Raw genomic sequence first — 24360 nt, forward strand, 5'->3', positions numbered from 1 at the left:
TCCGGCTAATGCTATCATTTAGGACCGGACAACGGGTTTGGTCCTGACTGGTCAGTGGGATCGTTCCAGACCGGTCAACAGTATCGGTCCGGTCAACGGGATCGGTTTGGAACGGACAGTGCCTTTTCTCGATCGAAGGGCTTGTCCCGGTTTTGTGGTGGGTCCCAAGGGTTTTTTCCTGCTCTGTGGGCTGTACCCGGCCCAATGTGTGGTTCCAAGCCGTGCCAATCACAGGGTTCCGCGTTCAACTCCGATGGTTAGACACAATTCCCCCCAGATCATCCCTTGACCAGTGAACCCTGCTGTGGAGGGCAGGAGCGGGTGAGGTCGTGCAGCGGCCCGTGGTCGAATAGCTCTGATGTCTGGGGAATGTGCAGGAAGCTTCCCAGAGGAGATTCGACAACTGCTAGCGGGGCTAATGAACGGCGAGGGCCACGAGTTATACTGTCGCCGGCACGCTGTGCACCTACCCTAACATCGCCTTGTTTTGCCATTTCCTTACAGCCGTTACACGGGCATTGTGAGGAGAGTGGAGTGAGCCAGGGAGAACGATCGCAATCATGAATGGAGCCTCGGCGGTTTCGACGTCCGTTCAGACTATCACCATCAAGGAAGAGGCTGGTACGATTCACTGCCCCAAATCATAAAACGGGAGCCAGGGGTGGGGTTAGATAGATTTTCTGGAGTGAGTTCGAGGTCACCAGACTTGAGGGGGTGGGAATTGGATGGGGCAATGGTTCAGATGATGGGGGGGAAGCCTGGATTGAAAACTAGCTCAGACTGATGGGATAAATGTCGCTCTCTGATCTGGTCAGGTACTGTGTAATGAGACAGGATTAATAAACAATCTCCTAGTAAAGGATACCCTTGAAATGAGTGACCATAGCATGGTTGAATTTCAAATTCAGATGGAGGGTGCGAAAGTTGGATCTCTAACCAGCGTACTAAGCTTAAATAAAGGAGACTATGAAGGTATGAGGGCAGAGTTGGGTAAAGTGGACTGGGAAAATAGATTAAAGTGTAGGACGGTTGATGAACATTGGTGTACATTGAAGAAGATATTTCACAACTCTCAAGAAAAATATATTCCAGTAAGAGAAAAGATAGCCATCCGCAGCTAACTAAAGAAATAAAGGACTGTGTCCAATTAAACACAAGGGTATACAATGTGGCCAAAACTATTGGGAGGACAGAAGACTGGGAAGCTTTTAAAAGCCAGCAAAGAATGACTAAAAAAATGATTAAAAAAGGGAAGATTGACTGAAAGTAAACTAGCACAAAATATAAAAATAGATAGCAAGAGTTTCTATTGGAATATAAAAAGGAAAAGAGTGGCTAGAGTAAATGTTGGTCCCTTAGAGGGCGATACCAGGGAATTAGTAATGGGGAACATGGAGATGGCACAAACTCTGAACAAATATTTTGTATCAGTCTTTACGATAGAGGACATTAATAATATTCCAACAGTTGGATAGTCAAGTGGCTATGGGGGGGGAGGAACTTAACACAATCACAATCACTAAGGAGATGGTACTCAGTAAGATAATGGGACTAAAGGAAGATAAATCCCCTGGACCTGATGGCTTGCATCCGAGGGTCTTAAGAGAAGTAGCGGCAGGGATTGTGGATGCATTGCTTGTAATTTACCAAAATTCCCTGGATTCTGGAGAGGTCCCAGCAGATTGGAAAACTGCAAATGTAACGCCCTATTTAAAAAAGGAGGCAGACAAAAAGCAGGAAACTATAGACCAGTTAGCCTAACATCTGTGGTTGGGAAAATATTGGAATCCATTATTAAAGAAGCAGGAGCAAGACATTTGGAAAAGCAAAATTTGGTCAGGCAAAGTCAGCATGGATTTATGAAGGGGAAGTCATGTTTGACAAATTTGCTGGAATTCTTTGAGGATGTAACGAACAGAATGGATAAAGGGGAACCAGTGGATGTGGTGTATTTGGACTTCCAGAAGGCATTTGACAAGATGTCACACAAAAGGTTACTGCACAAGATAAAAGTTCACGGGGTTGGGGGGAATATATTAGCATGGATAGAGGATTGGTTAACTAACAGAAAACAGAGTCGGGATAAATGGTTCATTCTCTGGTTGGCAACCAGTAACTAATGGGGTGTCACAGGGATCAGTGCTGGGACCCCAACTATTTACAATCTATATTAATGACTTGGAGGAAGGGACTGAGTGTAACGTAGTCAAGTTTGCTGACAATACAAAGATGGGAGGAAAAGCAATGTGTGAGGAGGACACAAAAAGTCTGCAAAAGGACATAGACACGCTAAGTGAATGGGCAAAAATTTGGCAGATGGAGTATAATGTTGGAAAGTGTGAGGTCATGCACTTTGGCAGAAAAAAAATCAAAGAGCAAGTTATTATTTAAATGGAAAAAGATTGCAAAGTGCTACAGTACAGCAGGACCTGGGGGTACTTGTGCATGAAACACAAAAGGTTAGTATACAGGTACAGCAAGTGATCAGGAAGGCCAATGGAATCTTGGCCTTTATTGCAAACGGGATGGAGTATAAAAGCAGGGAAGTCTTGCTACAGCTATACAGGGTATTGGTGAGGCCACACCTGGAGTACTGCGTGCAGTTTTGGTTTCCATATTTACGAAAGGATATACTTGCTTTGGAGGCAGTTCAGAGAAGGTTCACAAGGTTGATTCCAGAGATGAGGGAGTTGACTTATGAGGAAAGGTTGAGGAGGTTGGGCCTCTACTCATTGGAATTCAGAAGAATGAGGTGATCTTATCGAAACATATAAGATTATGAGGAGGCTTGACAAGGTGGATGCAGAGAGGATGTTTCCATTGATAGGGGAGACTAGAACTAGGGGGCATGATCTTAGAATAAGGGGCCGCCCATTTAAAACTGAGACGAGGAGAAATTTCTTCTCTCAGAGGAATGTGGATCTGTGGAATTCGCTGCCTCAGAGAGCTGTGGAAGTTGCGACATTGAATTAATTTAAGACAGAAATAGACAGTTTCTTAACCGATAAGGGAATAAGGGGTTATGGGGAGCGGGCGGGGAAGTGGATCTGAGTCCATGATCGGATCAGCTATGATCGTATTAAATGGCAGAGCAGGCTCGAGGGGCCGTATGGCCTACTCCTTTCTTATGTTGATCCTGCATGAAAAGAGTTTGGGGCAGTCTGAATGGTGTTACTAGTGGATAGGGACACAAAGCTGAACTATATCAGCCAATCTTTGGAATTCTCTACGTCTGAGGGCTGTGGATGGTAAATCGTTGATTATGTTCAAGGCTGGGATAGATAGACTTTTGGACAATGGAGTTGTAGTAAAGGTTCAGCCACGATCTTATTGACTGGCGGAGCAGGCCCAGCGGCCGAATGGCCGAATCCGGCTCCTAATTCTTATGTTCTTTATCTTGGAATTCTACAGCGCAAGGCGGCCATTCGGCCCATCGCTCCATCGCCCGTACCCTCGCTGTGAAAGAGTTCTCCCCTCAGTCCCATTCCTTTGCCAATTTGGCTATTCCCTTTTAAACTTTTATTTTTCTATCCATTTTCCTTTTAAAAGCGACTGTGGATTCTCTGATGCCATGCGTTCACTTCTGGGTACTGCACTCCAGGAAGGATATGTGTCCTTAGAAAGGCTGCAGCGCCACAATCCTCCAGTCCAGGCCTCTTGTGTATCCTCGATTTTAATTGCTACACCATTGGTGGCCGTGCCTTCAGCTGCCTGGGCCCTACGCTCTGGAATTCCCTCCCTAAACCTCTCCGCTTCTCCTCCTTTAAGACACTCCTTAAACATAGGGTAGATAGAGAGAAACTGTTTCCTCTGCTGGTCACTGTATAACACTGGGGTACAGTACTGGTGGGTACAGGTCTGTCACTGTATAACACTGAGGTACAGTACTGGTGGGTACAGGTCTGTCACTGTATAACACTGGGGTACAGTACTGGTGGGTATAGGTCTGTCACTGTATAACACTGGGGTACAGTACTGATGGGTACAGGTCTGTCACTGTATAACACTGGGGTACAGTACTGGTGGGTACAGGTCTGTCACTGTAGAACACTGGGGTACAGTACTGGTGGGTACAGGTCTGTCACTGTATAACACTGGGGTACAGTACTGGTGGGTATAGGTCTGTCACTGTATAACACTGGGGTACAATTCTGGTGGGTACAGGTCTGTCACTGTATAACACTGGTGTACAGTACTGGTGGGTACAGGTCTGTCACTGTATAACACTGGGGTACAGTACTGGTGGGTACAGGTCTGTCACTGTATAACACTGGGGTATAGTACTGGTGGGTACAGGTCTATCACTGTATAACACTGGGGTATAGTACTGGGGGGTACAGGTCTATCACTGTATAACACTGGTGTACAGTACTGGTGGGTACAGGTCTGTCACTGTATAACACTGGGGTACAGTACTGGTGGGTACAGGTCTATCACAGTATAACACTGGTGTACAGTACTGGTGGGTACAGGTCTGTCACTATATAACACTGGGGTACAGTACTGGTGGGTACAGGCCTGTCACTATATAACACTGGTGTACAGTACTGGGGGTACAGGTCTGTCACTATAACACTGGGGTACAGTACTGGTGGGTACAGGTCTGTCGCTGTATAATACTGGTGTACAGTACTGGTGGGTACAGGTCTGTCACTGTATAACACTGGGGTACAGTACTGGTGGGTATAGGTCTGTCACTGTATAACACTGGGGCACAGTACTGGTGGGTACAGGTCTGTCACTATATAACACTGGGGTACAGTACTGGGGGTACAGGTCTGTCACTATATAACACTGGGATACAGTACTGGTGGGTACAGGTCTATCACTGTATAACACTGGTGTACAGTACTGGTGGGTACAGGTCTGTCACTATATAACACTGGGGTATAGTACTGGTGGGTACAGGTCTGTCACTATATCACTGGTGTACAGTACTGGTGGGTACAGGTCTGTCACTATATAACACTGGGGTACAGTACTGGTGGGTACAGGTCTATCACTGTATAACACTGGGGTACAGTACTGGTGGGTACAGGTCTGTCACTATATAACACTGGGGTACAGTACTGGGGGTACAGGTCTGTCACTATAACACTGGGGTACAGTACTGGTGGGTACAGGTCTGTCACTGTATAACACTGGGGTACAGTACTGGTTGGTACAGGTCTGTCACTGTATAACACTGGTGTACAGTACTGGTGGGTACAGGTCTGTCACTATATAACACTGGGGTACAGTACTGGGGGTACAGGCCTGTCACTATATAACACTGGGGTACAGTACTGGTGGGTACAGGTCTATCACTGTATAACACTGGTGTACAGTACTGGTGGGTACAGGTCTGTCACTATATAACACTGGGGTACAGTACTATGGGTACAGGTCTGTCACTGTATAACACTGGGGTACAATACTGGTGGGTACAGGTCTATCACTGTATAACACTGGTGTACAGTACTGGTGGGTACAGGTCTGTCACTATATAACACTGGGGTACAGTACTGGGGGTACAGGTCTGTCACTATATAACACTGGGGTACAGTACTGGGGGTACAGGTCTGTCACTGTATAACACTGGGGTACAGTACTGGTGGGTACAGGTCTGTCACTACAACACTGGGTACAGGTCTGGGAACACCAACAATCTTGCACAGGGCCAAAAGCCTGTGGTTCCTGCACAGTGGCCGGTTGTGTTCTGGAGATGAGTACTGTGGTATTGGTGGACTAGTCATGGGAGGCGTGAAGTTGAAAGTGTTCCCTAAAACCAGGGAGCTTCGGAAAGATCTTAATATCCAGCTGGTGTCCGGTTGTGTGGGACGGTGAGGATTCGGGAGCAGGGTGAGAGAGAAACCAGCTGTCAAACTCCACAAGCTGTGTTTCACCAGAATGATACCAGAGATAAAAGGGTTAAAACATGAGGGCTGGTTGCAGAGACTAGGCCTGTATTCCCTTGAGTATCAAAGATTAAGGGGTGATCTAATTGAGATGTTCAAAATGATTGAAGGATTTGATCGGGTGGATAGAGGGAGTCTATTTCCTCTGGTGGGGCCAGTCTCGAACATTAAAATTAGAGCCCGGCCGTTCAGGGTGATGTCAGGAAGCACTTCTTCACACAAAGGGCAGTGGGAATCTGGAACTCTCTCCCCCAAAAAAGCTACTCAGGCTGGGGCTCAATTAAAAATTTCAAAACTGAGATTGTTCGAGTTTTGTTGGTTCAGGGTATAAGGGTTACAGAACGGAGGTGGGTGGGTCGGGTTAAGGTACAGCTCAGACATGATCTGGTTGAATGGCAGAACAAGCTCGAGGGACTGAATGATCTCATCCTGTTCCTCTGCTAATCGATGCTGGGATTGTTTCAGATTTGTGGAGCAAAGAGGATCTCCTGTGGTTGTTGGATCGCATAAAAAGCCTGATCCCGGAGGGCGACTGCATGAAGTACAAGACCACCGAATCCCACTTCAACTGGGAGAAGGTGGCATTCGGGGCGTTCACCGCGGAAATGTGCCGTCTCAAGTGGCAGAAACTGGCCTGTGAGGTTCGTGCTCAACAATACCGGACATTCCAGGAGCCTTTCTGACAGATATCCCTCCTTCTCCCCATCTCCCCAACCCCACCCTCTCCCCACATCCCCCAACCCCACCCTCTCCCCGTATCCCCCAACCCCACCCTCTACCCACATCCCTTTCGCTCTCGTTTCAAATCCTATCTCTTAGATTGTGTCTTTAGTTGTAATAGTATTATCCGTGGCTCAGTGAGTAACACTCTCGACTCTCAGCCGTAAGGTGATGGGATCCAGTGCCACCCCAGAGACTTGGCTGACGTTTCAGTGCTGTACTGAGGGAGTACGCCACTGTCAGAGGTGCCATCCTTTAAACCAATGCACTGTCTGCCCTCCCAGGTGGACGTAACACTATTGGAAGAAGAGCAGGGGAGTTCCCCCCGGTGTCCTGGGGCCAATATTTAACCCTCAAGCAACATCACTAAAAAGGGATTATCTGGTCATTATCTCATTGCTGTTTGTGGGAGCTTGCTTGTTGCCCATCGCGTTTCCCATATTACAACAGTGACTACACTTCCAAAAGTACTTCGTTGGCTGTAAAGTGCTTTGGAACTTCCGTTGATGGTGAAAGGTGCTATAGAAATGCAAGTCTTATCTGCTCTCCTGACTCTCCCATTAGCTTATTGTTACTGGACCTAATTTGTTAAAGGGGCTGTATAATCGTCAGATGTGGATGATCCTCTGGCTGGATTCTAACTCTCTCCTTTCTTCAGGTCAGAAAGTATCGCACGTTGAGCGAGCTGCTAACTGATGCGGTGGAGTTTGTGAAAAACCCGTACAAGGGCAAGAAACTGAAGGTAGATGAGCCACGCACTGCCCAATACACTTCCGGCTTGTGGGCGATGGTGAATTTGCTGCGGTGGTGCAGCGGTTAAATTACAGGACGAATAATCCAGAGAACGCAAGCTCAAATCACACAGTTTGAGAATTTGCATTCAGTTGAAATAAAAAGCTGGTCTCAGTAAAAGTGACCACAAAGCTGTTGATTATCTTAAAACCCAACTGGTTCACTACTGTCCCCTTTCAGGAAGGAAATCTGCCGTCCTTACCCGGTCTGGGCCTATAGGTGACTCCAGTCCCACACCAACGTGGCTGAATCTTAACTGCTTTCTGAAGTGGCCCAGCAAGTCACTCAGTTGTATCAAACTGCTAGAAGGCCCACCACCAGCTTCTCAGGGCAGTGAGGGATGGGCAATAAATGCTGGCCTTGCCAGCGACGCCACATCCCGAGAGTTCATTTTAAACATATAGGGCCCAAGTTTCCACACGATAAAAAACAAGCGCCCCTCCGAGCTGGGCGCCCGTTTTTCGCGCCGAAAACGGCGCCGTAAAAAAAACGCCGATTCTGGAGCGCCCTGCAGCTCCATGTTTGTTTGGCGTGGCGCCCAGAAGGCGGAGCCTACCACTCGCGCCGATTTTGTATGTGGGAGGGGGCGGGTACCATTTAAATTAGTTTTTTTCCTACCGGCAACCCTGCGCATGCGCATTGGAGCATGCGCAGTGTGAAGGAAACATTGGCACTCGGCCATTTTTGTAGTTCTTTGTAGCTGTTTAATTTTTGAACATTTTTTAATAAAAGCACATTGCCATCAGCACTGAGGCTTCTTGCAGCAGTGAGAAGGCTGCAGGAAGCCTCAGAAGTTGAGGCAGCCGTTTCCCGACAGCCTCCCCCCCCCCCCCGCCGTCGAGAATGGCTGCTCAACTTCTGAGGCTTCCTGCAGCCTTCTCACTGTCTCCTTCCCCCCCCCCCCACCCGCCGTCTGGAACGGCTTCCTCCCCCCGCCCCCCCCGCTGCGTTCGGTCGGTCGGTCGGGCCTGCACTCCCTCCCTCCCCCCCCCCCACCCGCCGTCTGGAACGGCTTCCTCACCCCCCCCCCCCTGCCGTCAGGAACTTACGGCTGCCTCAACTTGTGAGGCTGACTGCAGAATTCTCCCTGGCTGAAGAACTTTCACACAGGTAAGAAGATGGTTTATTTAATCTTTTCTTTGCTTATAAATTTTTATTCAGGTTGGATTTATTTGTATAATATTTGTATAAGTATAACTAAGGATTTATTATAGAATTTAATGACTTCCCTTCCCCCCCCCTCCCCCCCCCCCCCCCACCTCGTTCTGGACGCCTAATTTGTAACCTGCGCCTGATTTTTTAATGTGTAGAACAGGTTTTTTCAGTTCTACAGAAATCTTCACTTGCTCCATTCTAAATTAGTTTGGAGTACGTTTTCACTGTGGAAACTTTCAAATCAGGCGTCAGTGGCCGGACACGCCCCCTTTTGAAGAAAAAATTCTGTTCCAAAGTGAAACTGTTCTACCTGACGAGAACTGCAGAAAAATAAATGTGGAGAATTGCGATTTCTAAGATAGTCCGTTCTCCACCAGTTGCTCCTAAAAAATCAGGTGCAAATCATGTGGAAACTTGGGCCCGAAGTGTGGGACTGGAGTCACGTGTCGCCCAGACCGAGTCGGGGGTGGGTTCCCGTCCCTGAAGGACATCACTGACCCAGTTGGGTTTTTACACCAATCTGCAGCTTTCGTGGTGATTTTGCTGGCGCCAGCCCGTGGATTCTTCAGTTACATTTCACAGGTTGCCCAGGTGGGCATTAAACTCACAAACCTCATGGTCCAGGATCAACATCTTTGTCATGTTTCAGGATCTTGTGATCATTTATCCACAGAAAGGATTTGCCATCAGGGGGAAGGAGTTAGTTTAAACGTTGCGTTTTAAAGCTTGGTGTATTCCTGCAAGTTTTAAAAATTGGGACTGAGACATTAGATAAGTTAGTGAGCTAGATTTGATATCTTAGAGATAATAAATAAGTAAATCATTAGCTGAATCCAGCAATCAAAAAAGACTTGTGCAGAGTACTCTGTGAGCAATGCCTGTAGTGCCCATAGTGCAGAGGGGCTGGGCAGGGTGTGGGTGGGGAATGGATGAGGAGGAGGGGTGCAAGGGGGAAGTGTGCGCGGGGGATGGCCATGTGGGGGGTAACTATCACCCGCTGGAAGGGGCTCCGCGTGTTTGTCGTGAGCACAAGGTCACGACTGACTGTGACTTAAAACGGTAAAATACGTGTCATTATTTCAGACTCATCCTGATTTTCCGAAGAAGCCCCTAACTCCGTACTTCCGATTCTTCATGGAGAAAAGAGCCAAGTATGCCAAGATTCACCCTGAAATGAGTAACCTGGACCTGACAAAAATCCTCTCCAAGAAATACAAGGAGTTGCCCGAGAAGAAAAAGGTACGAGATCTCGTTCTAACTCCGCCCGATAGTCAGGTGTGGGACTGCTGGGCCCAGAACTCCTTCCCCATAGCCCTGTATCAATCCCAAACTAATCCCACTGCCCCGCTCTCTCCCCATAGCCCTGTATCAATCCCTAACTAATCCCACTGCCCCGCTCTCCCCATAGCCCTGTATCAATCCCAAACTAATCCCACTGCCCCGCTCTCTCCCCATAGCCCTGTATCAATCCCAAACTAATCCCACTGCCCCGCTCTCTCCCCATAGCCCTGTATCAATCCCAAATTAATTCCAGTGCCCCGCTCTCTCCCCATAGCCCCTGTATCAATCCCAAACTAATCCCAGTGCCCCGCTCTCTCCCCATAGCCCTGTATCAATCCCAAACTAATCCCACTGCCCCGCTCTCCCCACAGCCCTGTATCAATCCCAAACTAATCCCACTGCCCCGCTCTCTCCCCATAGCCCTGTATCAATCCCCAAACTAATTCCAGTGCCCCGCTCTCTCCCCATAGCCCTGTATCAATCCCCAAACTAATCCCAGTGCCCCGCTCTCTCCCCATAGCCCTGTATCAATCCCAAACTAATCCCACTGCCCCGCTCTCCCCACAACCCTGTATCAATCCCAAACTAATCCCACTGCCCCGCTCTCTCCCCATAGCCCTGTATCAATCCCAAACTAATCCCACTACCCCACTCACCCCACATAGCCCTGTATCAATCCCAAACTAACCCCACTACCCCGCTCTCTTCCCATAGCCCTATATCAACCCCAAACAAATCCCCCGGCTCCGCTCTCCCCATAGCCCTGTATCAATCCCAAATTAGTCAGAGTAGAAATAGCAGGATAGTTAAGATGAATACGTGGCTTAAGGAGTGGTGCAAAAGGGAGGGATTCAAATTCCTGGGACATTGGAACCGGTTCTAGGGGAGGTGGGACCAGTACAAACCGGACGGTCTGCACCTGGGCAGGACCGGAACCAATGTCCTAGGGGGAGTGTTTGCTAGTGCTGTTGGGGAGGAGTTAAACTAATATGGCAGGGGGATGGGAACCTATGCAGGGAGACAGAGGGAAGTAGAATGGGTGCAGAAGCAAAAGGTAGAAAGGAGAATAGTAAAAGTGGAGGGCAGAGAAATCAGGGGCAAAAATCAAAAAGGGCCACATTACAGCAAAATTCTAAAGGGGCAAAGAATGTTTAAAAAAAACAAGCTTGAAGGTTCTGTGTCTCAATGCGAGGAGCATTCATAATAAGGTGGATGAATTAACTGCACAGATAGCAGTTAACGGATATGATGTAATTGGGATTACGGAGTCATGGCTCCAGGGTGACCAAGGCTGGGAACTTAACATCCAGGGATATTCAATATTCAGGAAGGATAGATAGAAAGGAAAAGGAGGTGGGGTAGCGTTGCTGGTTAAAGAGGAAATTAACGCAATAGTAAGGAAGAACATTAGCTTGGATGATGTGGAATCTATATGGGTAGAGCAGCGGAACACCAAAGGGTAGAAAACCACCAAACAGTAGTAGTGATGTTGGGGAGGGCATCAAACAGGAAATTATGGATGCATGCAATAAAGGTACAGCAGTTATCATGGGTGACTTTAATCTGCATATAGATTGGGCTAACCAAACTGGTAGCAATGCGGTGGAGGAGGATTTCCTGGAGTGTATAAGGGATGGTTTTCGTGACCAATATGTCGAGGATCCAACTAGAGAGCTGGCCATCCTAGACTAGGTGATGTGTAACAAGAGGATTAATTAGCAATCTTGTTGTGCGAGGCCCCTTGGGGAAGAGTGACCATAATATGCTTGACAAATCTTCTACAATCTTTTGAGGATGTAACTAGTAGAGTGGAGGAGAACCAGTGGATGTAGTATATTTGAACTTTCCAAAGGCTTTTGACAAGGTCCCGCGCAAAAGATTGGTGTGCAAAATTAAAGCACATGGTATTGGGGGTAATGTATTGACGTGGATAGAGAACTGGTTGGCAGACAGGAAGCAAAGAGTAGGAATAAACAGATCCTTTTCAGAATGGCAGGCAGTGACTAGTGGTGGTACCAAAGGTTCAGTGCTGGGACCCCAGCTATTTACCATATACATTAATGATTTAGATGAAGGAATTGAATGTAATATCTCCAAGTTTGCAGATGACACTAAACTGGATGGCAGTGTGAGCTGTGAGGAGGTTGCTAAGAGGCTGCAGGGTGAGTTAGACAAGTTAGGTGAGTGGGCAAATGCATGGCAGATGCAGTATAATGTAAATAAATGTGAGGTTATCCACTTTGGTGGCAAAAACACGAAGGCAGAATATTAGGAAAAGGGGAGGTGCAACGAGACCTGGATGTCATGGTACATAGAAACATAGAAAATAGGTGCAGGAGTAGGCCATTCAGCCCTTCGAGCCTGCACCACCATTCAGTAAGATCATGGCTGATCATTCACCTCAGTACCCCTTTCCCACTTTCTCTCCATATCCCTTCATCCTTTTAGCCGTAAGGGCCATATCTAACTCCCTCTTGAATATATCCAATGAACTGGCATCAACAACTCTCTGCAGCAGGGAATTCCACAGGTTAGCAACTCTCTGAGTGAAGAAGTTTCTCCTCATCTCAGTCCTAAATGGCCTACCCCTTATCCTTAGATTATGTCCCCTGGTTCTGGACTTCCCCAACATCGGGAACATTCTTCCTGCATCTAACCTATCCAGTCCCGTCAGAATTTTATATGTTTCTATGAGATCCCCTCTCATCCTTCTAAACTCCAGTGAATACAGGCCCAGTCGATCCAGTCTTTCTTGATATGTCAGTCCTGCCATCCCTGGAATCAGTCTGGTGAACCTTCGCTGTACTCCCTCAATAGCAAGAATGTCCTTCCTCAGATTAGGAAACCAAAACTGAACACAATATTCCAGGTGAGGCCTCACCAAGGCCCTGTACAACTACAGTAAGACCTCCCTGCTCCTATACTCAAATCCCCTCGCTATGAATGCCAACATACTATTTGCCGCCTTCACCGCCTGCTGTACCTGCATGCCAACTTTCAATGACTGATGTACCATAACACCCAGGTCTTGTTGCACCTCCCCTTTTCCTACTCTGCCGCCATTCAGATAATCTTCTGCCTTCGTGTTTTTGCCACCAAAGTGGATAACCTTACATTTATCCACATTATACTGCATCTGCCACGCAGTTGGCCACTCACCTAACCTGCAGCCTTTTACATAGAAACATAGAAAATAGGTGCAGGAGTAGGCCATTCGGCCCCTCGAGCCTGCACCGCCATTCAATGAGTTCATGGCTGAACATGCAACTTCAGTACCCCATTCCTGCTTTCTCGCCATACCCCTTGATCCCCCTAGTAGTAAGGACTACATCGAACTCCTTTTTGAATATATTTAGTGAATTGGCCTCAACAACCTTCTGTGGTAGGGAATTCCACAGGTTCACCACTCTCTGGGTGAAGAAGTTTCTCCTCATCTCGGTCCTAAATGGCTTACGCCTTATCCTTAGACTGTGACCCCGTCCTCCTCACAGCTCACACCGCCACCCAGCTCAGTATCATCTGCAAACTTGGGGATATTACACTCAATTCCCTCATCTAAATCATTAATGTATATTGTAAATAGCTGGGATCCCAGCACTGAGCCCTGCGGCACCCCACTAGTCACTGCCTGCCATTCTGAAAAGGACCCGTTTATCCCGACTCTCTGCTTCCTGTCTGCCAACCAGTTATCTATCTGTGTCAGTACATTACCCCCAAAACCATGTGCTTTAATTTTGCACACCAATCTCTTGTGTGGACCTTGTCAAAAGCCTTTTGAAAGTCCAAATACACCACATCCACTGGTTCTCCCTTGTCCACTCTACCAGTTACATCCTCAAAACATTCTAGATTTGTCAGGCAGGATTTCCTTTTCATAAATCCATGCTGACTTGGACCGATCCTGTCACTGCTTTCCAAACGAGCTGCTATTTCATCTTTAATAATTGATTCCAACATTTTCCCCACTACCGATGTCAGGCTAACCGGTCTATAATTACTCGTTTTCTCTCTCCCTCGTTTCTTAAAAGGTGATGTTACATTAGCTGCCCTCCAGTCCATAGGAACTGATCCAGAGTTGATCGATTGTTGGAAAATGATCACCAATGCATCCACTATTTCTAGGGCTACTTCCTTAAGTACTCTGGGATGCAGACCATCAGGCCCCGGGGAGTTATCGGCCTTCAATCCCATCAATTTCCCTAACACACTTTCCTGCCTAATAAGGATTTCCTTCAGTTCCTCCTTCTCACTAGACCCACTGTCCTCTAGTACTTCCGGAAGGTTATTTGTGTCTTCCTTCGTGAAGACAGAACCAAAGTATTTTTTTAACTGGTGCGCCATTTCTTTGTTCCCCATTATAAATTCACCTGAATCTGACTGCAAGGGACCTACGCTTGTTTTCACTAATCTTTTTCTCTTCACATATCTATTATCAGTCATTGAAAGTTGGCATGCAGGTACATCAGGCGGTGAAGAAGGCAAATGGCATGTTGGCCTTCATAGCGAGAGGATTTGAGTATAGGAGCAGAGAGGTCTTACTGCAGTTGTACAGGGCCTTGGTGAGACCACACCTTGAATATTGTGTACAGTTTTGGTCTCCTAATCTGAGGAAGGACATTCTTGCTATTGAGGGAGTGCAGCGAAGGTTCACCAGACTGATTCCCGGGATGGCATAGGAAGAAAGATTGGATCGACTAGGCTTATATTTAGTGGAATTTAGAAGGATGAGAGGGGATCTCATAGAAACATATAAAATTCTGACGGGATTGGACAGGTTAGATGCAGGAAGAACATTCCCGATGTTGGGGAAGTCCAGAACCAGGAGTCACAGTCTAAGGGTAAGGGGTAAGCCATTTAGGACCGAGATGAGGAGAAACTTCTTCACTCAGAGAATTGTGAACCTGTGGAATTCTCTATCACAGAAAGTTGTTGATGCCAGTTCGTTAGATATATTCAAAAGGGAGTTAGATATGACCCTTATGGCTAAAGGGATCAAGGAGTATGGAGAGAAAGCAGGAATGGGGTACTAAAGTTGCAAAAATGGTCAGCCGTGGTCATATTGAATGGTGGTGTAGTCTCAAAGGGCCGAATGGCCTGCACATATTTTCTGTTTCTATCCCACTGCCCCGCGCTCTCCCCATAGCCCTGTATCAATCCCAAGCTAATCCCACTGCCCCGCTCTCTCCCCATAGCCCTGTATCAATCCCAAGCTAATCCCACTGCCCCGCTCTCTCCCCATAGCCCTGTATCAATCCCAAGATAATCCCACTGCCCTGCTCTCCCCACAGCCCTGTATCAATCACAAACTAATCCCACTGCCCCACTCTCTCCCCATAGCCCTGTATCAATCCCAAACTAATCCCACTGCCCCGCTCTCTCCCCATAGCCCTGTATCAATCCCAAACTAATCCCACTGCCCCGCTCTCTCCCCATAGCCCTGTATCAATCCCAAACTAATCCCACTGCCCCGCTCTCTCCCCATAGCCCTGTATCAATCCCAAACTAATCCCACTGCCCCGCTCTCTCCCAATAGCCCTGTATCAATCCTCATACTAATCCCACTGCCCCGCTCTTACCATATGCCAGTATTAATCCCAGTTGACAGAGCTCCCTCAGCACTGCACGGGGGGAGTGTCGGCCTGGATTTTTGTGCTCAAGACTCTGGAGTAGGAATTGAAGCCACGACCTCCTGACTCAGAGCGAGAGTGCGGCCCACTTTTACATAGTCCTCCCATGTGCAGGAGTGAAAGCAGGCCCCGGAATACAAGAGAATAAAATAATTTGCATCTGCAGGAGAGGAGCCAACCCGTGATCTCGGCCTCACCCGCTCCTCCCCACCGTTGCATTTTCCATATTTAACCGTATTTCTCTTCCCACAGCTCAAGTATGTTCAGGACTTCCAGCAGGAGAAGGGGACTTTCGGGCAGGCAATGGCCAAGTTCAGGTAGCAGCACTGCTTTATCAACTTCCCACTCTCGTTCTGGCTTCCTCCGACCTGTCAGTGACTTAATGCAGTGAGTCAGGAGATTGTGCGGAGCAAGCTCGATGCCCGGTGTGTGCTGAGAGTACACGGACGTGGCTCTCGCACTCTGTTGTGATGCCCTCCACAGTCGGATATCCGACTGACACTCGCCGTCGAGGCGTAGGTTGGCCACATGGTCAGCAAACTGAATGGCGACAAGCACCTGGTGAGGCATGCGGAGAGGAACACAAGGTTATACAGGATGTAGGGACGGAGTCTGCAAGGGCCACAGATTCTACACCTGCTCTGTGCTGAGCGAAGTCTGGAATGTCGGCCTTGCCAGTGACACGCACAACCCCAGATTGAACAAGCAAAAGCCTGTCTGGTACTGAGCTGTACACACACTGACTCTCACTGGGGTACAGTTCCCAGTGACAGTCCGTGTATGTGGGACCCGTACCCCAGTGAGAGTCAGTGTGTGTGGGACTGTACCCCAGTGAGAGTCAGTGTATGTGGGACCCGTACCCCAGTGAGAGTCAGTGTGTGTGGGACCCGTACCCCAGTGAGAGTCAGTGTATGTGGGACCCGTACCCCAGTGAGAGTCAGTGTGTGTGGGACCTGTACCCCAGTGAGAGTCAGTGTATGTGGGACCCGTACCCCAGTGAGAGTCAGTGTGCGTGGGACCCGTACCCCAGTGAGAGTCAGTGTGTGTGGGACTGTACCCCAGTGAGAGTCAGTGTGTGTGGAACTGTACCCCAGTGAGAGTCAGTGTGTGTGGGACTGTACCCCAGTGAGAGTCAGTGTGTGTGGGACTGTACCCCAGTGAGAGTCAGTGTGTGTGGAACTGTACCCCAGTGAGAGTCAGTGTGTGTGGGACCCGTACCCCAGTGAGAGTCAGTGTGTGTGGGACTGTACCCCAGTGAGAGTCAGTGTGTGTGGGACTGTACCCCAGTGAGAGTCAGTGTGTGTGGGACTGTACCCCCGTGAGAGTCAGTTTGTGTGGGACTGTACCCCCGTGAGAGTCAGTGTGTGTGGGACTGTACCCCCGTGAGAGTCAGTGTGTGTGGGACTGTACCCCAGTGAGAGTCAGTGTGTGTGGGACTGTACCCCAGTGAGAGTCCGTGCCTTCAGCAGCAGAGGGGAGTTAATGTCAAACTAATGATGTAGGGTTTGCGGTGATGTTAATGTCATTGAATGAACTTAATTCCCAGGGATGAACACCCGGAACTCCTTGAAGAACAGAAAAAATCCGATGTACCAGAGAAGCCGAAGACGCCCCAGCAGCTGTGGTACACCCACGAGAAGAAAGCGTTCCTGAAGGTTCACCCCGAGGTAAAGGAATCTCGGCGTATTGCGGCCTCTGGGCGAGTGGGCAGCCGCTATCACCCATCCTGTGCCGCTCGCTGATGCTGGCATCAGACCTTCCCGCGGCTCCCCCAGTGCGATTCCTTTTACAGTGGGGTTTTCTGGGCCAGAGAGCCAATCCCGGAGAGTGGAAGGGAGTCACGTGTAGGCCCAGATAGGCGTTACTGACACATTGCGGTTTTTAGGATAATCTGACAATTTTCATGGCAGGATTTAAACTCCTGATCCTGGGGGTCATCGACAAGTGTATAGTATTACTGGAGCATCACACACGCGCCCACACATACTCGCATCCATACGCACATACACACAGATACAGACACATACACACGCGCACACACACTGATACACACCCACACACACACACACACACACTCACCACTCTCATAGAAACATAGAAAATAGGTGCAGGAGTAGGCCATTCAGCTCTTCGAGCCTGCACCACCATTCAATGAGTTCATGGCTGAACATGCAACTTCAGTACCCCATTCCTGCTTTCTCACCATACCCCTTGATCCCTTAAGCCGTCAGGGTCATATCTATCTCCCTCTTGAATATATCTAATGAACTGGCATCAACAACTCTCTGCGGTAGAGAATTCCAGAGTTTAACAACTCTCTTGAGTGAAGATGTTTCTCCTCATCTCACTCCTAAATGGCTTACCCCTTATCCTTTGACTGTGTCCCCTGGTTCTGGATTCCCCCAACATCGGGAACATTCTTCCTGCATCTTCCTGCATAGGAACTGATCCAGAGTCGATAGACTGTTGGAAAATGATCACCAATGCATCCACTATTTCTAGTGCCATTTCCTTAAGTACTCTGGGACGCAGACTATCAGGCCCTGGGGATTTATCGGCCTTCAATCCCATCAATTTCCCTAACACAATTTCCTGACTAATAAGGATTTCCTTCAGTTCCTCCTTCAAACTAGACCCTCGGTCCCCTAGTATTTCCGGAAGGTTATATGTGTCTTCCTTCGTGAAGACAGAACCACAGTATTTGTTCAATTGGTCGGCCATTTCTTTGTTCCCCATTATAAATTCACCTGATTCTGACTGCAAGGGACCTACATTTGTCTTCACTAATCTATTTCTCTTCACATATTTATAGAAGCTTTTGCAGTCAGTTTTTATGTTCCCAGCAAGCTTCCTCTCGTACTCTATTTTCCCCCTCCTAATTAAACCCTTTGTCCTCCTCTGCTGAATTCTAAATTTCATCCCAGTCCTCAGGTTTGTTGCTTTTTCTGGCCAATTTATATGCCTCTTCCTTGGATTTAACACTATCCCTAATTTCCCTTGTTAGCCACGGTTGAGCCACCTTCCCCGTTTTGTTTTTACTCCAGACAGGGATGTACAATTGTTGAAGTTCATTCATGTGATCTTTAAATGTTTGCCATTGCCTATCCACTGTCAACCCGTTAGAAAAATAGATGCAGGAGTAGGCCATTCGGCCCTTCGAGCCTGCACCTCCATTCAATAAGATCATGGCTGATCATTCCCTCAGTATCCCTTTCCTGCTTTCTCTCCATATCCCTTGATTCCTTTAGCGGTAAGGGCCATATCTAACTCCCTCTTGAATATATCCAATGAACTGGCATCAATAACTCTCTGCAGCAGGGAATTCCACAGGTTAACAACTCTCTGTGAAGAAGTTTCTCCTCATCTCACTCCTAAATGGCCTACTCTGTCCCCTGGACTTCCCCAACATCGGAAACATTCTTCCCACATCTAACCTGTCCAGTCCCTTCAGAATCTTATACGTTTCTATGAGATCCCCTCTCATCCTTCTAAACTCCAGTGAATAAAGGCCCAGTCGATCCAGTCTCTCCTCATATGTCAGTCCAGCCATCCCGGGAATCAGTCTGGTGAACCTTCAATAGCAAGAATGTCCTTCCTCAGATTAGGAGACCAAAACTGAACACAATATTCCAGGTGAGGCCTCACCAAGGCCCTGTACATCTGCAGTAAGACCTCCCTGCTCCTATACTCAAATCCCCTCGCTATGAAGGCCAACATACCATTTGCCTTCTTCACTGCCTGCTGTACCTGCAACTTTCAATGACTGATGAACCATGACACCCAGGTCTCGTTGCACCTTCCCTTTTCCTAATCTGCCGCCATTCAGAAAATATTCTGCCTTTGTGTTTTTGCCCCCAAAGTCACATTTATCCACATTGTACTGCATCTGCCATTCATTTGCCCACTCACCTAACCTGTCCAAGTCACCCTGCAGCCTCTTAGCATCCTCCTCACAACTCACACCGCCACCCAGTTTAGTGTCATCTGCAAACTCGGAGATATTGCACTCAATTCCTTCATCTAAATCATTATTGTATATTGTAAAGAGCTGGGGTCCCAGCACTGAGCCCTGTGGCACTCCACTCGTCACTGCCTGCCATTCTGAAAAGGACCCGTTTATCCCAACTCTCTGCTTCCTGACTGCCAACCAGTTCTCTATCCACGTCAGTACATTACCCTCAATACCATGTGCTTTGATTTTGCACACCAATCTCTTGTGTGGGACCTTGTCAAAAGCCTTTTGAAAGTCCAACTACACCACATCCATTGGTTCTCTCTTGTTGACTCTACTAGTTACATCCTCAAAAACTTCCGGCAGATTTGTCAAACATGATTTCCCTTTCATAAATCCATGCTGACTTGGACTGATCCTGTCACTGCTTTCCAAATGCGCTGCTATTTCATCCTTAATAATTGATTCCAACATTTTTCCCACTACTGATGTCAGGCTAACTGGTCTATAATTACCCGTTTTCTCTCTCTCACCTCTTTTAAAAAGTGGTGTTACATTAGCTACCCTCCAGTCCATAGGAACTGATCCAGAGTCGATAGACTGTTGGAAAATGATCACCAATGCATCCACTATTTCGATGGCCACTTCCTTCAGTACTCTGGGATGCAGACTATCAGGCCCCGGGGATTTATCGGCCTTCAATCCCATCACTTTCCCTGAACACAATTTCCCGCCTAATAAGGATATCCTTCAGTTCTTCCTTCTCACTAGACCCTCGGTCCCCTAGTACTTCCGGAAGGTTATTTGTGTCTTCCTTCGTGAAGACAGAACCAAAGTATTTGTTCAACTGGTCTGCCATTTCTTTGTTCCCCATTATAAATTCACCTGAATCTGACTGCAAGGGACCTACGTTTGTCTTCACTAATCTTTTTCTCTTCACATATTTATAGAAGCTTTTGCAGTCAGTTTTTATGTTCCCAGCAAGCTTCCTCTCGTACTCTATTTTCCCCTTCCTAATTAAACCCTTTGTCCTCCTCTGCTGAATTCAGATTTCATCCTAGTCCTCAGGTTTGCTGCTTTTTCTAGCTAATTTATATGCCTCTTCCTTGGATTTAACACTATCCCTAATTCCCTTGTTAGCCACGGTTGAGCCACCTTCCCCGTTTTATTTTTACTCCAGACAGGGATGTACAATTGTTGAAGTTCATCCATGTGATCTTTAAATGTTTGCCATTGCCTATCCACCGTCAACCCTTTAAGTATCATTTGCCAGTCTATTCTAGCCAATCTCATACCATCGAAGTTACCTTTCCATAAGTTCAGGACACGAGTCTCTGAATTAACTGTGTCACTCTCTATCTTAATAAAGAAGTCTACCATATTATGGTCACTCTTCCCCAAGGGGCCTCACACAACAAGATTGCTAATTAGTCCTTTCTCATTACACATCACCCAGTTTAGGATGGTCAGCCCTCTAGTTGGTTCCTCGACATATTGGTCTGGAAAACCATCACTAATACACTCCAGGAAATCCTCCTCCACCGTATTGCTACCAGTTAGGTTAGCCCAATCTATATGTAGATTAAAGTCGCCCATGATAACTGCTGTATCTTTATTGCACACATCCCTAATTTCTTGTTTGATGCTGTCCCCAACCTCACTACTACTGTTTGGTGGTCTGTACACAACTCCCACCAGCGTTTTCTGTCCTTTGGTATTCCGCAGCTCCACCCATACAGATTCCACATCATCCAAGCTAATGTCCCTCCTTACTATTGCGTTAATTTCCTCTTTAACCAGCAACGCTATCCCACCTCCTTTTCCTCTCTGTCTTTCCTTCCTGCATGTTGAATACCCCTGGATGTTGAGTTCCCAGCCTTGGTCACCCTGGAGCCATGTCTCCGTGATGCCAATTATATCATATTCGTTAATAGCTGCCTGCGCAGTTAATTTGTCCACCTTATTACGAATACTCCTAGCATTGAGGCACAGAGCCTTCAGGCTTGTCTTTTTAACACACTTTGTCCTTTTAGAATTATGTTGTAATGTCGCCCTTTTTGATTTTTGCCTTGGGTTTCTCTGCCCTCCACTTTTGCTTTTCTTCTTTCTATCTTTTGCTTCTGCCCTCTTTTTACTTCCCTCTGTCTCCCTGCATAGGTTCCCATCCCCCTGCCATATTAGTTTAACCTCTCCCCAACAGCACGAGCAAACACTCCCCCTAGGACATTGGTTCCAGTCCTGCCCAGGTGCAGACCGTCCGGTTTGTTCTGGTCCCACCTCCCCCAGAACCAGTTCCAATGTCCCAGGAATTTGAATCCCTCTCCATTGCACCATTCCTGAAGCCACATATTCATCTGAGATATCCTGCGATTCCTACTCTGACTAGCACATGGCACTGGTAGCAATCCTGAGATTACTACTTTTGAGGTCCTACGTTTTAATTTAACTCCTAGCTCCCAAAACTCAGCTTGTAGGACCACATCCCGTTTTTTACCTATATCGTTGGTACCTAGATGTACCACGACAACTGGCTGTTCACCCTCCCCTTCTAGAATGCTCTGCAGCCGCTCCGAGACATCCTTGACCCTTGAACCAGGGAGGCAACATACCTCCTGGAGTCTCGTTTGCAGCCGCAGAAACGTCTTATCTATTCCCCTTACAATTGAATCCCCTATCACTATCGCTCTCCCACTCTTTTTCCTGCCCTCCTCTGCAGCAGAGCCACCCACGGTGCAATGAACTTGGCTGCTGCTGCCCTCCCCTGATGAGTCATCGCCCACAACAGTACCCAAAACGGTTGATCTATTTTGGAGGGAAATGTCCACAGGGAACCCCTGCACTACCTTCCTTCCACTGCTCTGCCTGATGGTCACCCATTCCCTATCTGCCTGTGTAACCTTTACCTGCGGTGTGACCAACTCAATAAACGTGCTATTCACAACATCCTCAGCATCGCGGATGCTCCAGAGTGAATCTATGCGCAGCTCCAGTGCCGCAATGCAGTCTGTCAGGAGCTACACCTGGATACTCTTCCCGCACATGTAGTCGTCAGGGACACTGGAAGCGTCCCTGGCTTCCCACATAGCACAGGAGGAGCATGACACGTGTCTGAGCTCTCCTGCCATGGCTTAACCCTTAAATTGCTTAATTTGGCAACAATGACAATGTTTCTTACTGCTAAGAAAAAGAAAAAAGATAAAGAAAAAGTAAACTACTCACTACTCAACCAGCCAATCACTTACCCTCTTGGCTGTGACGTCACCCTGCAATTACTTTTTACTTCTTTCTTACTTTTGACCCTGTTGCAGCTAGCTGCTCGCTCCACCAGCAACTGCCGCCGATCCCGGACTCCCGCTGGGCCTTTATAGGCCTCTCCTCGCTCCTCCTCCGGCTACTCACTCCACCACCGACTCTCATAAGAACATAAGAAATAGGAGCAGGAGTCGGCCATTTGGCCCCTCGAGCCTGCTCCACCATTCAATAAGATCATGGCTGATCTTATCATGGACTCAGCTCCACTTCCCTGCCCGCTCCCCATAACCCTTAACTCCCCTATTGTTCAAAAATCCATCTATCTCTACCTTAAATATATTCAATGACCCAGCCTCCACAGCTCTCTGAGGTAGAGAATTCCAAAGATTCACGATCCTCTGAGAGAAGAAATTCCTTCTCAATTCCGTTTTAAATGGAGGACCCCTTATTCTGAGACTATGTTCACACAAACACACACACTCTGTCTCACACACTCTCACACACAGACACTCACCCACACTCGTACAATCATACACACGCACGCAATCACACACACTCATACTCTCACGCGCATACACTCACGCACTCTCTCACACTCGCACTCGCACTCACACACACTCGCACTCACACACTCGCACAGACACACACTCGCATTCACATACACAATCACAATCACACGCACACACGTACATACATTCGCACGCACATACTCTCGCACTCTCACGCTCGCACTCTCACACACATTCACACACTCACATACGCTGGGCATGGTGCGCGGAGCTGTTTGGCCATGTCCAGGAAGGAAGAGAGCAGCGCAGCCATGAAAAGCACGTTTGAGCGTGGTCCACAGAAAGACAAGTGAAGACACTAGCAACATCCCTGTTGGAAACATTGGATTAAGACAGCTCAGATGACAGCGATTTTGAAGAGAGACTCACTCGACACATTTACATTCCCAGCAAAAGTTACTGGATTATGTCGAAGGACAGTGTTTACTTCCTCCCTCCCCAGCCCGGGGGGCACTGTGACAGATTGTGCGGCTAGCAACAGCTAAACCCGGTTTCCTTGGGTGTGTGGGTGCGTTGGGCATCGCCGGGAGTTGGCGTGTCCGAGAGTCGGCACGGTCAGGCACCGCACTAGACACATGTTTATTTTGCCAAGTTTCTGTTTCTAGGTGAGTCCGAAGGAGCTGAAGGATGCCCTCCGCAGACAGTGGTCTCAGCTGTCCGATAAAAAGCGGCTCAAGTGGATCAGCAAAGCCCTGGAGCTGCAGAAAGAGTACGAGGTAAGGACGGCATCCAGCATCACCGTTCAACCATCTGCACTCAGCATTGACCACAAAGAGCAACATAACCCATTACTACTGAGGGAGTGCCGCACTGTCGGAGGGGCAGCACTGAGGGAGTGCCGCACTGTCGGAGGGGGCAGCACTGAGGGAGTGCTGCACTGTCGGAGGGGGCAGCACTGAGGGAGTGCTGCACTGTCGGAGGGGCAGTACTGAGGGAGTGCTGCACTGTCGGAGGGGCGGTACTGAGGGAGTGCCGCACTGTCGGAGGGGGCAGCACTGAGGGAGTGCTGCACTGTCGGAGGGGGCAGTACTGAGGGAGTGCCGCACTGTCGGAGGGGGCAGCACTGAGGGAGTGCTGCACTGTCGGAGGGGCAGTACTGAGGGAGTGCTGCACTG

At 48.1% G+C, this 24360-nt stretch overlaps 1 protein-coding gene across 4 annotated transcripts in view; it reads left to right on the top strand.

Moving 5' to 3' along the window:
* Window positions 1-24360, top strand: part of LOC139278421 (nucleolar transcription factor 1-like) — a 117945-nt gene that overhangs the window by 1437 nt on the left and 92148 nt on the right. For all 4 annotated transcript variants that reach the window (XM_070897179.1, XM_070897199.1, XM_070897191.1 and 1 more), the window contains exons 2-8: window positions 505-621; window positions 6363-6538; window positions 7276-7359; window positions 9648-9803; window positions 15725-15789; window positions 17019-17139; window positions 23851-23961. In XM_070897179.1, the coding sequence (XP_070753280.1) occupies window positions 561-621; window positions 6363-6538; window positions 7276-7359; window positions 9648-9803; window positions 15725-15789; window positions 17019-17139; window positions 23851-23961 (774 nt within the window). In that variant the 5' untranslated portion in view covers window positions 505-560. The remainder of the gene's footprint in view (window positions 1-504; window positions 622-6362; window positions 6539-7275; window positions 7360-9647; window positions 9804-15724; window positions 15790-17018; window positions 17140-23850; window positions 23962-24360) is intronic.

This window comes from Pristiophorus japonicus, chromosome 1, assembly GCF_044704955.1.
Source record: "Pristiophorus japonicus isolate sPriJap1 chromosome 1, sPriJap1.hap1, whole genome shotgun sequence".
NCBI classification, from domain to species: domain Eukaryota; kingdom Metazoa; phylum Chordata; class Chondrichthyes; family Pristiophoridae; genus Pristiophorus; species Pristiophorus japonicus.